General features: G+C 36.6%; 3 protein-coding genes across 4 annotated transcripts; 1 reads left to right on the forward strand and 2 right to left on the reverse strand.

Annotated features, from left to right (window-relative positions):
- Positions 1 to 516: 516 nt before the first annotated feature.
- Positions 517 to 8,023, forward strand: CUL4 (cullin4). Its single transcript, XM_086255718.1, has 17 exons — positions 517 to 990; positions 2,298 to 2,413; positions 2,519 to 2,865; positions 3,203 to 3,383; positions 3,589 to 3,711; positions 3,813 to 4,100; positions 4,461 to 4,586; positions 4,737 to 4,838; positions 4,927 to 4,980; positions 5,565 to 5,671; positions 6,160 to 6,220; positions 6,322 to 6,453; positions 6,568 to 6,705; positions 6,832 to 6,912; positions 7,170 to 7,250; positions 7,367 to 7,447; positions 7,555 to 8,023. The coding sequence occupies exons 1-17, from the start codon at positions 615 to 617 to the stop codon at positions 7,666 to 7,668; spliced, it is 2,508 nt and encodes an 835-aa protein (XP_086111844.1). The 5' UTR covers positions 517 to 614; the 3' UTR covers positions 7,669 to 8,023.
- A 320-nt stretch (positions 8,024 to 8,343) lies between these two features.
- Positions 8,344 to 8,833, reverse strand: LOC147297141 (uncharacterized). The gene has a single exon (XM_086229700.1). The coding sequence runs from the start codon at positions 8,783 to 8,785 to the stop codon at positions 8,513 to 8,515; it is 273 nt and encodes a 90-aa protein (XP_086085826.1). The 5' UTR covers positions 8,786 to 8,833; the 3' UTR covers positions 8,344 to 8,512.
- A 1,044-nt stretch (positions 8,834 to 9,877) lies between these two features.
- LOC147297142 (Galactose oxidase/kelch repeat superfamily protein) lies at positions 9,878 to 13,435 on the reverse strand. 2 transcript variants are annotated; one of them, XM_086250134.1, is made up of 2 exons: positions 11,407 to 13,435; positions 9,878 to 10,796 (listed from the first exon to the last, which is right to left on the reverse strand). In XM_086250134.1, exons 1-2 carry the CDS (start codon positions 12,607 to 12,609, stop codon positions 10,794 to 10,796), a joined length of 1,206 nt encoding a protein of 401 aa, XP_086106260.1. In that variant the 5' UTR covers positions 12,610 to 13,435; the 3' UTR covers positions 9,878 to 10,793. The 2 variants fall into 2 exon arrangements, with proteins under 2 accessions (XP_086106260.1, XP_086106254.1); XM_086250128.1 differs by lacking the exon at positions 9,878 to 10,796 and having other exon boundaries at positions 11,207 to 13,434.
- Between the last annotated feature and the right edge of the window lie 1,236 nt (positions 13,436 to 14,671).

Genomic DNA, 14,671 nt, shown 5'->3' on the forward strand with positions numbered 1-14,671 from the left:
AGTTTTTCTTTTTTAGTGTTCATTCCCTCTTTAAAGCTGGTATGTCCAGACTCCAAAGGCCCTGCAACCTTTTTTTTTTTTTTGGGCCAAGGACCTTGCAACTTTAATTAGTTTTGTTTAAAACTTGTATGATCAAAGGCCTTACAACTTTAACTATTTATTGTTTAAAGCTTGTACAAACTGTGATATTATTTTATTTTGTATGAAATTATTATTTTTCAAGAATATGTAAATGAAAAACATCTCTACAAAAATTTATAATATTTTTTTTGTAAAACTAAAATTGTGTATAAAGAGGCCCATTTCATATTTTCGCCCCGAGCTTCTAAAAAATCAAGAACGGCACTGAATAGGCACAAGTATGAGTGTATAACCAAAAAATTACATCGACAAAATATAAACCATACACCAAAATCTTGGTCATTTAGAAGGACACCCAAAACAAAAAATAAATAAATAACTCTCTCCATTTTTTCTCATTTTCTCTTTATTTCTCATATCAGGCTATCAGCAGCAGCTGGCTGGCTCTTCTCAAATCTTCGTTTCCCTTGGGCTTTGGTCTCTCTCTCTCGCTTGCTATCTCTTTCACTTACAATGCGCTGTTGTTGAGTTTGATGTCTCACCCCACAAAACGCTCCTCAGCCAGCAACACTAGCACCAGCACCAGCACCAGCACCACCTCCTCCTCCTCCTTCACCGCCTCCGCAGGCCCACCCATGAAAAAGGCCAAGTCTCAGGCCGTGGCCTGTTCTCTCGATCCCAACAACAAAAATGGCCTCCACCACCACCACCACCACCCTCACACTCACCCGGACTTCAACCCCTCTTCCGACAACAACAGCGACGTCGTTTTCGACCCCTCTTCCATGGCCCTCGACGAAGATCTCAAGCCCGATGATCCCTCTTCCCGCGCCGTCGCCGCCAATTTGGCCCGCAAAAAGGCCCAGCCCCCTCAGCCCGCCAAGAAGCTCGTCATCAAGCTCGTTAAAGGTACTGCTTCTCTCGATCCCAAAATCTCTCGCCTTTTTTGCCTAATTTTGTTGCTTTGTAATTCGATAGTTATTTTTAGGTTTTGTGGGATTGGAAAGATCTTTGATTTTGCTTCGGGTTTTGGGGACTAGGGCGATTTCTTTAGTTAGGTTCTACCATTAGGTGAAATTGAGAGGTTGGTTTCAACTTGTATGCCTAAATTTCATTTGGGTTTTCATGCAATATTGCAATTTGTTTCATTTATAAGGCGGGAACCAAGAAATTTCTTTTATCTTTTTTATCTAGATAGTTTTCCTTTTTAAAAGGTAATTTAACTGCTAATGATTTTAACGTTTGGTGCTCGAATGCATATCGATGCTTGTGATGAAAAATACTTCATCTAGGGTGACTGTGTTTGAGTAGCTGATTTTTATGGCAAGTGCTTATGTGACCACAATCTGGTCAGTGACTGAACTGGGAAAGTTACTGTTTTGGTTAAGGTAATCTGAGTTAGGTTTCAGCATTGCTTTTCCAGGTGCTCTCTGCTCAGAAATTATTTGCCAGATGAATAAAATGAGGGTTTTACATGACACAGTAGCTTGAGCTTATTATCTGCTGTTTTGTAGCACTAGTAGGTTTGAATTAATGTTTTATGCTTTTTCTGGGTGTTATTTAGAAGTTGACATAGCAGTGCACAACACAACACTGCTATGTCAATATGAAACTTATTGACATAAGGATGACAAAACTTATAGTGTTTACATTAAGGATGACTTCTTTTCCTGGTTTCATAACGAATATATATATATATATATATTCAATATGAAACAGTTCTCTTGCAGAAAGTCTGTCTTGTCAGGTTGTTACACCGTGAATCATGATGTCAGATTGTGTGTTCCAGATTCACAGTCTGGCAACATATGAATTACTAAGTTATTAAGTTATGGTTTGTCCGTTCTGTGATATCTGTCATCCTTGTGCATTATTATCATTAAGCATTAATTGGTATTGGAAGTTATATTTGTGATAATATAGTTATGCATACTGTCTCATGTTCACATATCCGCTCTTAATGCGTGTCATGTTCTCATGTTATCTGCAGAGGTTATGAAGTTGCAACAACTTCATATTATACCCCATAAGTCTTATAAGTTATTTATTCATTGCGTTGTATATGCCCATTAAATTTTGGGCAACCAACAAAATATTTTTTTGATGTGGGAAACTGTTAATAGAGGCAAAGTTTGAAATCTGAAATAACTTACAGTAGATATTGAAAAAGGTTACTGACATATTTCATCTTCATTTTCTCTTTTGCCTTTGTGAAGGTAAGCCCACAATACCCACAAATTTTGAGGAGGAAACATGGGCAAAGCTGAAGTCAGCAATTTGTGCTATATTCTTAAAGAAACCAGATTCATGTGACTTGGAGAAACTTTATCAGGTAGAATCAACCATATTTCTCTCTTTCTGGATTGCAATAGCTTTTTGCAATTTGAAAATTTGTAATGCATAAGGAATTCATAGCAAACAAATTATGTTCTCTCAGGCTGTTAATGATCTTTGCTTGCACAAGATGGGAGGAAGTCTTTATCAACGGATTGAAAAGGAGTGTGAAAGACACATAGCTGCAGCACTGCAATCTTTGGTTGGCCAAAGCCCTGATTTAGTAGTTTTCTTATCACTTGTCGAGAGTTGCTGGCAGGACCTTTGTGACCAGATGTTGATGATTCGTGGTATAGCTTTATATCTTGATAGAACATATGTGAAACAAACACCAAATGTGCGTTCATTGTGGGACATGGGGTTGCAACTTTTCCGCAAACATCTTTCACTGTCTCCAGAAGTTGAGCACAAAACTGTCACTGGCCTTTTAAGAATGATCGAGAAAGAAAGGTAAAGCTAAACAATAGTCACATATGACATATCTGCAGACCTACTAGTGCTTGCTTTGCTACATCCTGATCTCTGGTGCTTATAATAGTAACTTATAACCCTGCTCTCTTTCTTTCTCTCTCTCATCTCTTTTAAAAAAGTATTCTAAGCATTCGTCCTTACCCAAGTGAAAAATGTGCTCACTATATTCTTCTATAGGATTTTCCACCCAGTTAATCAAGATTCATGATCTGAGACTTGAATGTTGATCTATTAAAATATTACAAGTCTCTTTATTAAATTGTTGGGTGTACTTTTGCAACTAGTAATCTGCAATGTTGTGGTTTTGGTTTTTCAGATTAGGTGAAGCAGTGGCTAGGACTCTCCTTAACCATCTATTGAAGATGTTTACAGCTTTAGGAATCTACTCAGAAAGCTTTGAGAAGCCATTTCTTGAATGTACTTCCGAATTTTATGCTGCTGAAGGCATGAAATACATGCAGCAATCAGATGTTCCAGATTACTTGAAGCATGTGGAGGTTGATACTCTCTCTCTCTCTCTCTCTGTGTCTCTAATCTTTCTAGCCTGTTTGATTCAATGCAATATTTTTCTTCATATTTATATTTCCTTTTCTTTTAATATAATATGACTTGTTTCAATTACTTTGCACCTATCTAGCTTGTCTCTTTGACTCTATGATGACTTATGCCTACCTTTGGAGATTTTTGGATAACATGTTGCAGACAAGGTTGCATGAAGAACATGAAAGATGTTTACTCTACCTGGATGCAAGTACAAGAAAGCCATTAGTTGCAACTGCAGAAAAGCAGCTTCTAGATCGCCATATATCTGCCATTCTTGACAAGGTTTTTATCTGCTCACGAATTTTATGATTCTAGCCTTAAGTATTTCTCCCACTATGTATTGAATTTAATTAATTATGGTTTTTCTTATATATATATTCTAGGGGTTCACAATGTTGATGGATGGGAATCGCATTGAGGACCTTCAAAGGATGTACACCCTTTTTTCAAGAGTCAATGCCCTTGAATCACTGAGGCAAGCCCTCAGCTCATACATCCGGAGGACAGGGCAGGGCATGATCATGGATGAAGAAAAGGATAAAGAAATGGTTGCCTCCCTTTTGGAATTTAAGGCTTCTCTTGACACTATATGGGAAGAAAGCTTTTTTAAGAATGAAGCATTTTGCAACACTATAAAGGATGCATTCGAGCATCTTATCAATCTCCGTCAGGTAACATTTCATCTGATTCAGTTTCCCCATTGTTTTCTATGTTTCTTTCTTTAATAATCAAAAGAGGAAATGAACCCATCATATATGATGTGGTTTAGAAGTGTGGCAAGGTAAAAAAGGCACAAGTTAGCAAAGTATTAGTTGGTGAGGATAAGTATCAGTTGAATTTGAAAGTTATAACATTTCCATAATAAATAACCATGCATAGAATCTTTGTATCTATCAGTTGAATCTAACTATATATTGCATTTCAATTTTCATCAGTATCTCATCCTTTTTTTATAAAGCGAATTCATCAGTTTCTCATCATTGCTAATTTGTGCTGGCATATTTGAGCTAAGAGTGTTCTTCGTATGATAGAACCGACCTGCTGAGCTGATTGCAAAGTTTCTGGACGAGAAGCTTCGTGCTGGGAATAAGGGTACTTCTGAAGAGGAATTGGAGGGCACACTCGATAAAGTCTTGGTTTTATTCAGGTTTATACAGGTAAGAGTTATGTGCTAATGGCTAAAATAAAAAATTGGCTCTTGGATTAACCAGCAGTTCTTTTGTACATGTTTTCTGTTACCGGTGTTTGCAATTTTTTTACCTAACTTCTCATTATTTGTTCTGTAAAATTCTTTCTTGCTAATTCAGGGTAAGGATGTGTTTGAAGCATTTTATAAGAAGGATCTTGCAAAAAGGCTTCTTTTGGGAAAGAGTGCTTCTATTGATGCTGAGAAATCCATGATTTCCAAGGTTAATGATGAGTTCTTCATTCCTATGACTTATATACCTGGCGGATTCGCTTGCTTGATTGTAGTAACAAAATTTTATCTCTGTACAGCTGAAGACTGAGTGTGGCAGTCAGTTTACGAACAAACTTGAAGGCATGTTTAAGGTGTGCATTTTTGCTAAGTTGTATGAAATATATGTTCAAGATTAGTGATTAATTAATATTGCCTCCCAGTATTTCATGCAAAAAGTGGGGATGGCAGAACTTGTTCAACTGCCCAGCCTCTGATCTATTTTTCTTTGGACTGACATTCATCAGATTGACTATTAGAGCAAATTTTTGGGGTAAAAATGAAATCAGTGGCTGCCAAACGTAGTGCTAGATTTGGAATCTAAGATCAGTAAACATTTATTACTGCGCACTCATAAATTTTGTTGTCTGCAATCCTCTTCTAGAGGTATATCTAAGATCAGATATAATGAGGTTCAACTTTGCTCACCTTATGAGTAGTAATCTTTTTCTTCTCTTTTTGTGGGTAACAAAAAAAGTGGACATTATAGCACTAGGCTGATATTCTATATTAACAAGTCCATTTGTATTTGAGCTCCTGTAGTTAGTTAGGAGTAATCATAATCACTTTATGCAGAGCATGGATTTGTGATTCTCCATATGAGCTTTTGTGGCAATTATTGTATGAATTATTTAATAATAATATTTCTATTGCATGCTTTTCATCTACACTTCTTCAGGATATTGAATTGTCAAAAGAGATAAACGAGTCGTTCAAACAATCATCCCAGGCCAGGACAAAGCTCCCATCAGGGATTGAGATGAGTGTTCATGTCCTTACGACGGGGTATGTTTCACAATTTTAAATTTTTTTTCTTGAAATGCATGAGATTTTTTTTTTCGGTGACTGATGTTTTCAATAAGTTCCCTTAAAAATTACTCTTTAAGCATTAAAATTGAAGATCATAGCCTATAATCTAATGATCTGACTAAATATGTTAAGTCTACAAATAGTCAACGTGTTTCAATAATTTTGACATTGAATCTAAACACTCACTTTTCTCACAATATATCTATTACTTTGAAACCCTTCATATGGTCGAATTTGGTTAAATTACATGTCATTTTCAATTGAAGAAGATCTATTAAACAAGATATATATTTTTACAAATGCATTTTGATCTTTGCACATAATATCTTATTAGTGGAATTATGGGAGAATCTAAGGAACCTTATATTAGGAACTTTACCTAAATCTTGCCTCAATTGTATTTACATTATTTATTCACTCCATGTTCCCAAGGAATTTAATTTATGTTTTGGTGGCTGATACAGATACTGGCCAACATATCCTCCCATGGATGTTAGACTTCCTCATGAGTTGAATGTATACCAGGTTCAGTCCATGCTACATGACAGAGCTTTTGTTGCTGTTGATGTTGATATTGATATGCTCTGTATAATTGTCTGACTCTATCATTTTTCTTTGTGCAATAGGATATTTTCAAGGAGTTTTACTTGAGCAAGTACAGTGGTAGGCGTTTAATGTGGCAAAATTCATTAGGTCACTGTGTATTGAAAGCAGAGTTTCCTAAAGGCAAAAAGGAGCTTGCGGTTTCTCTGTTTCAGGTTGGTCACTTCTAGGCCAATTATTCTTCTGTTTTCTAGCATTAATTCTTTATTTTTCTCTAGTATTCTTTAAATTCTACCTAGTGGATGAATTATAATTGGTTGTCTTTCCAGACTGTTGTTCTGATGCTGTTTAATGATGCTGAGAAGCTAAGCTTTCAAGATATTAAGGATTCAACTGGTATTGAGGAGAAGGAACTGAAAAGAACTCTCCAGTCCCTTGCATGTGGAAAAGTTCGTGTCCTGCAAAAGGTGGGTGCCTGGGTGGTCATGCTTTTACTGGATTTGTTTGTAAAATCTTTATTTGTAACATAATTGGAAATGTTGGGTCTTCTCCTTACTTTTTGTGTTTTTTTCCTTTTTAAATATGTGCTACAGTTTCCCAAAGGGAGAGATGTGGAGGATGACGATACATTTTTGTTCAATGATGGATTTGCTGCTCCTCTCTACCGTATAAAGGTACATTGGTTTGTATGTCCAGTAGTAACAAATTAACAGTGATTATCAGAAGGCCTCAGGCTTTGCATACACTGAAGCTTGACATAAGCCTGAGAAATTTCAAAAGTGAATTTGTACATTCGAAGTATTGTTCTGTCAATCTTCAGCTCACCTTATACAAGCCACTCATGTCCCCTACAGGATGACCATATCTTGGAGTTGCTTTTTTTTAGATTGCCACTCACATGATGGAGCTTAAATTATTTTGATGCATGCAGGTAAATGCAATCCAGATGAAGGAAACAGTGGAGGAGAACACGAGCACAACAGAAAGAGTATTTCAAGACCGCCAATATCAGGTTAACCTTTGTTTATGTCCCAGATTGTAGCTATGCAAATGCTAGCCTCATCCCAAATTCCAAAATAGATTGTGGTCTTTGTAATTGACAATTTTGCATTATGTTATGTATTGCAGGTTGATGCTGCTATTGTTCGGATAATGAAAACTAGGAAGGTGCTGAGTCACACTCTTCTGATAACGGAACTGTTCCAGCAGGTAAAGAAGACGTATTCTTTTTATTCAACTTTTATAAATGAGCAGTTAAGGGGCTGCGGCTGCTGGCATCTTGCGTTAGAATCATGTGTGTTTGTTATGGTGAGCAGCTTAAATTTCCAATAAAGCCGGCTGATTTGAAGAAGAGGATTGAAAGCTTGATTGACCGGGAGTACTTGGAACGGGACAAGAACAACCCTCAAATTTACAACTACCTAGCATAATAAGATCCCCAGCAGGCAGCAGCTTATTGAAGTTTCTCCTTGTAAATGACACGGGAAGACTTCTATCTTGAAGAAGCTCAGGAGGAGGAAGAGAAGAGGGCAGGACTCAGGAGGCAGGCAGGCAGGCAGGATGTCCTGTCCAGACAAGTCCCTTCTGATTTATGTACAGTGACTTGGTACTTTTCAATTTTTGTCTCTCCAGTCAATACTGATTGTAAAGAATATTTAGTCTTCCTTTTTCATATTTATATTTCTGCCAAAGAGTCGAGCACATGCATGAATTGCAGATATTTTTGTTTTGTTTTTGAAATAGGGTTATATATAAACAAAGAAAAAGAAAAAAATATCTCTCTCACTCTTGGCTTCTTCACTGTATTCTATGGGGTTGTCTTACTAATTTGAAGGTGCCATCATGACAACGTAAGTTGCATGTGAAAACAGAACGTGTACTATTGATCGAATTTCCACACCTCACTCACTCTTCGTCTCCAATTGCGTATTTGCTTTCAATTCAACCAGACATTGCAACCTTCATCAACATGTCATGAACACTGTGAATGAAGTTCATGCTTTCATTTTTGTCTAGTGTTTGATTTTGTGGCGTAAATTTAGGGTTGTGGCAATGCTAGCAACTTGCACAGTTGAACAAACATTCGTAATAACAAAACAATTGAATCGAGTTTCAATTTTCAAATCGCATCCAAGTTCCATTGAAAGAAGAAGTAGGCCTACAATGAAAACCACAATTCTCATCCGATTTCGACACCAATAAACAACAATTCCATTTCAATTTCATTTCTCATACAATATCCATAGTTGAATCTAGAAAGAAAAAAGAAAATAATCAGACGGCCTTGGTTGCATCGGTAGGAGTAGTGGTGGAGACAGCAGCCTTGGGATCGGAAACGTCGTCGTGGAGGAGCGTGGTGGGGCCGGGGGGGTTGAGAGGGGCGCGGATATCGGATGAAACGTCGTCGTCGGGATCGTAATCGGGATTAAGATTGCGATCAATGGCTCCTCGGCCTTGTTGAAGGCAAGGCTTGCAGGCAATCTCAATGGTGATCCAACCCACCACCACTCCCACTATTGCTATCACTGCGCTCGTTATTGCTCCCATTTTCCTCTTCACAGCTTCCTCAATTCTATTCACTATTTGCTTTGCTATCACTCATTGAATTCCTTGTAAACAAAACGGGTTCGGGTTCGGGTTCGGGTTCGGGTTCGGGTTCGGGTTCGCGTTCAGTTGGGCATTCGGATTTCGTCGGTCAGGGCAAAGTGGACTGCCTCATTGGACCGCCAAATGCTCTTATCAAAGCCCATCTATGTATCCATTTCCTAAGGCCCTCTGATCAAATCCAAACCACTACTAACCAACCGCTTCACTAGGAAATTTATTACATTAAATAAATTAAATAAGTTTTTTTAGAAAATGTAATAAGTAATTTAAAAACTAAGGTTTTTAATTTTATGATAATTTACATTTCCCTCACTCCTAACCCATAAGTTCCATAACCATGTGTATATGTATGATACATCTAATTTATATTAAGGAGATTTAAAGTCCAATTCATTTTATGAGTCTTTCTTAGACTAAGATTGGTAGTGATTTAAGGTTTTTAATTAAGTCATTTTACTTTTCTTATTTGACGACTTTATGTTAGGTTTTAACTCTAAGATTTTGAGCGGACTTAACATGCAACCTCTACAAAGCTCACTCTACACCCTAGGAGGGGAAATACCCTTCAAATCGGAAAATGACTTTATTATGAATTAAAATGATTTTTTTATAAATTATTATGAATTAAAAAGATTTTCTTATAAATTTTAAAACACTTTCGATTTCCATCTAAAAACTATTTTTCTAAAAGACCTAAGTCTAATTATCTCTTTATATTATACTTAGAGCAATCCAGCTTACATGAGGGAAAAGTGAGGGACGCCTAATTTAAATATTAGATCTACTTCAATAAATTATTAATCTTATAATCATGTTACATTCAACCATTAAATTTATTGTTTCTAATTTTAAATTTTTTATATAAACTGGACTAATATTTATTATATTAAAAGAAATTAAAAGATTAAATAAAAATTATAGGCAAGGACTAATGGGCTGTTACTTTGACACTTTGTTTCAAATGAGTCCACATAATAATGCATAATATCATCCAGTTTCTTCTACTTTAAATAAGAATAAGATACAGTTGCCAAAAAAAAAAAAATAAGAATAAGATACAACTGAACAAGGGAAAATGAAAAATCAACAAAATAATCAAACAGTTAGGGTGAAAGCCTGGAAAAGCATAAATGGTACCGAGTAATTTATTACTTATAAAATTACATGTTGTTGATTTCCTGTTAAGACTATTTGCATGGAAGGAAAGTGGTCACAGTATCTCTCACTGTTTGCCAACTGCTTTACATGCAGACTATGCAGTGCAGCAGCTGTTTCTTCATTCTCTATGTGCCATTTTCACCCCCAAACTAGACTGTTTTGAATCACAAATATTTTGAAATTTGGGTATTTGGTACGCCACTTTTTCAATTACATCTTGAACATCCCTGCTGGAACTCTTAAAATTTGGTTTCAGGACAGCTGTGCCTTTCAGCTCATTTGTTCACCCTTTCTTTGATATCAAAACCCAACTGCATGAAGCCCACCACTTTGTGATCAATCCCGAGGTATATTCCCAGTCCCCACACAATGTTAGGCATTAAAAAAAAGTCTGATGCAGATGTTCCGGCATGAAAGCCACCCATGTACAGTTATATATGTACACCTGGTGCTTAGTTTGGACTAGTTCAAGGAAATCATGTGACCCCATAATTGTACCAATGTAATTGTATAACCACTATAAAACAGTGTGAACCCAAGGAAAAGTGGAATGAGATCCAAATAAGCTTTTCTACCAAAACAATAAAACAACTGCGGCTTCATTCAAAACAATCCATCTGGATTATTTTCTTTTTCCTTTTTCTTTTTCCCCAAAAAGCATCTACTGCATGTGGAGTATGACTATGTAGTAATCTGCAAGACTGCAACAGGTGTATTTCAAGTTGCATGTGCCTTCAGTGGCCACACAAAAAAAAGTTGCAAGTGCCTTCTTACCCTTGCATATAATCTTTTACTGTATCAGGGAATAAGAAATTGGGGAATATCAGGGCTAAAGCTATATATTCAGGAACAATAAAGACTATATGTACAAGGGTAAGAAAATACTTGCAGATTGACATTTGGATTGTTACATCAAATGCAGTAAGGAAAGATAACTACGCATTTCTGTACTCAATAGCCAGTTTCTCTGTGCTAGAGATATATCAGATGGTATTTATAAAAATAAAAACAATCTTCACCCCTATAATATGTGTGTTAATCATGCATGGTACACCCCTTTGCATTTATCAGCAGAGTCTATTCAATATCATTCATAAATGTGGTTCAATAGTAGACCACTTATTGCTAGATTTTAAGAGAAAACAAAGAAACAATCATGCCACAGATAAAGTTCATCCAGAAACGTAGGGAAAACATCAGGGGTATCTTGAGCAATGGTATAACAATAAACACAAAAGGGGAACAACCATATAGTTACATACATTCCAATAACCACCAAAACCCTTTTACACACAGCCATTAGCTCTCTATAGCTTAAGTATTTTATATAACTACAACTTATTTAAGGACATACAAGCTGACCAAACATGATATCAGAGATTGAAAAGCTAAGCAAACAGAACCTGTGAGCTCGAGGGTGTCAAGTCAGAGAAACAATCTGGCGCATCAACCACATGCCATTGAACACCAAAGCGCCACTTATTCTCACAAGTGCCTTTAAGGCTAACCCTTGAGATGCGACCCACAGCAACATGGAGGTTCCTGCCCACGACATATATCTTGGAATCACAGGCATTCACAGCAAAGGGTTTACATATCTGCTCTGGTAAAGGGGGCCCTTCTATTGTTTCCCAGGAATCAGTATCTGCATCATAAACCTTAAGCTTCATCCTTGCAAGCTCTAAGACCACAAACAAATGGCCATAAATCACCACACTAGAACCTGTCCAGCCTTCTCTCAGTCCAACAGCCATACTCTCCCAATTATCAGTTCTTGGGTCATAAACCTGACCCCGGGGAGAGAAATAGAAAGGCCACAACCAGCCTTCTGTAACAAGAAACTTTCCGTTAAGAACTGCTGAATCATAAGAGGCCATATTTGTTCCCATGTTTGCAATAGGACGCCAACTCCCTTTAATGGGGTCCAAAACCTCAGCCGAGTCAAGCTCAAAAAGATCTGTGCTGTTTCCTCCAGCCACATAAATCATCCCATCAATCACTCCACTTGCAAAAAAAGACCTAGCACTTACCATCTGGTTCATCACAGTCCATCGATTCTTCTGCATTTCATATTTCAGGACCAAGTCGAGCGGACAATCCACATCAGAGATCATACCACCACAAACAAAGAGAGTGCCCTCATGGGGAATTGAAACACATCTGAACCCATGGGGACAAACTTTGTCCTTACAAGGCATGGCAGGGATAGTGTGCCAAGAGAAATGAGTGAGATCAAGAACCTGCCACTGAATCTTTCCAGTGCACTTGTGGAAGGCAAAGACAAAAAGCCAAGGGTCTTTGAAGCCTAATTCTTTTCTTCGAGTGAAAAACCGCTCTTTACTACCAAGCAGTAGATGCCAACGCTTGCAGACAGCTCTGCTTTCTGTGTGGCTTTGGACTGGAAGCCGGAGGAGACAGTTAAGTGCAACGTCATCAGGAAGGCCTGGAATGAGGGGTTCTCCCCTGAGAGATAACTCTAATTCTGGTGAAGGATTCAACAAAGAAGATTGGATAACCGCTAACCTAAATTTTGGGGATAATGTAATTTGAGAATCCCCTAGCTTGTGCACGGGTGCCTGTTGGGAGGACAATCGAACCCGTTGCATCTTTCTCCGTTTGAGCAAAATATATAAAGGCCCTTCAGAAAAAATTGAGGAGGCCCTTATTGAAATGCAATTTCTTGCCTATCCAAATACTCTTACTAAACTAACAGAACCAAATCCCAATCCAGAGAGACGAATTTCTCCCAAATCCTCAAGTATTCTTTCACAGATTCTGTGCTCATAAAGGAAACCCAAAATCCAAATTTACCAAAAAGTAGAGCACCAACTCCCTTTTCAAAACATCTTCATCATAATTACAAGATTACAAATCACAAAATACACACAAAGCACCGTCTAAAACATCTAAATTTAAACTCCCGTATGAACACAAAAAAAAAAAAAAGACTTTTCTCTATATGTACAACAAAAACACTGTGGTCTATCAAGACACCAAATTTTGAAGCTAAAGCTATGAAATTTTATCCCACTGGCGAGAGAAATAGAAAATACCCAAAATTCAAAATCCCATAAAGCAATACCTCAGGAGCAGCCCAAAATCTAATCTTTTTGTCTTTATCGTGCAAAAAACCAAACACCGACAAAATCCCAGTTCAAAACTCACATAGAAATGGACTTTTTGTGGCCTTACCTGCTTCAATGTCTATCAACCACTAAACCCAGAACATAAATTGTATTGTACAAGTTATAAACAAAACCAACATAACAGAAAAAAAAAAAAAGAAAAAAAAAAAGGAGAGAATGAAACTTGTAAACAACTTACAACCAGAAACGGCTGAAAGATTGCTACAAAGATGGCGACTTGATGAGATTTAGAGAGCTCTGGTTATTGCATCCCATATGGAGAGGGTGACCCATCAGACTATTCTTTCTCATAAACCAAAAATGTCCATTATTATTTTATTATGTGGCAAACACGATTCTTTGATTCTAGACTAAGGAAAAACTACGCGCCAAATGAGCGAGTCAAGCACAGTGTCGAAAATGACAGAAGAACTCCTTCGGCAGAGGTGGAGAGTGCGCAGCAATAAACAAGAAGGTGGAGTGTGAGTTTTCACGCGCCTTGATGAAACTGTAGCAGGTCGTACACTGTTACTTCGAAGGTTCAAAAGGAAGATTGACTCTCTGATAAAGCTAAGTCAAAACTCAAAACCTTCCAATTACGCATATTAATGCCGGAGGTGTCGAGTTTAATTATTCAATAAAAACAAAACAAAAATCAGTATTAAAAATATTTCATTACGTGATGTGGTTAATCTTACATTCATACCACAACATAATGGCTGGTAGCCTGGTATCACTTGCACGTCTTTTTTACTTTAAATTCTACTTCTTTTGTAATTACCTCACCTTTTTTTTTCAAGTATTTCTATTGCTATTTGAGTTTTTGCATAGAGAACTAGAATAAGATCAGAATAAGTTAATGACTTGATCTCTTCTAAAAAGAAGGAAAAAACAATTTTGGTCCAAGTATTTTACCCTCAAAACAAATTGGTTTATTTGGTTTTAAAACTCTGTATTTGTTTTTTGTGTTTTATATTATTTGTAATTTAAGAACATTTTATAACCAAAATAAAATTTTTTCTCAAATTAAAAATAATAAACTCGTGAATTTTACTAAAAATGACAAAAAAATCGTGTATGTAATTTTAATTTGATTTTTAAACAAAAATTGAAATTTGAGTTTATTAAAATTGTTTCATATTGCAAAAAATATAAAACATAATGATCAAATGTGGAGTTTTAAAAACACAATGACCAAATCTATTTTTGGAGTAAAAGACGGGGACTAAAAATATTTTTTTTTCCAATAAAAAAAATAAAAAATTGAGTTTACACAGAGGTAACACTTGGCTAAAAGAGAAAATACGGTTATTCTCTTTTAACTAAGAAAGAAACATATAGAATGGTGATTGTGGTGGTCGCCCTTTGTAACATCCATTTCAGGAATAAACAAAGGTTAGAAACATGTTGATGAGGAATAAATGTAGAGATACGTTTGGTCTTTACGCTTTAGACTTTAGAGATGATATTGATAACGAAAGAAAGAGACACCCACTGAATATCATCGTCTTTAAAGTCACTATTTTATATTTTAGAGATTTAT

This window comes from Dryas octopetala, chromosome 1 (genome assembly GCF_963921425.1).
Source record: "Dryas octopetala chromosome 1, drDryOcto1.1, whole genome shotgun sequence".
Lineage (NCBI taxonomy): Eukaryota > Viridiplantae > Streptophyta > Magnoliopsida > Rosales > Rosaceae > Dryas > Dryas octopetala.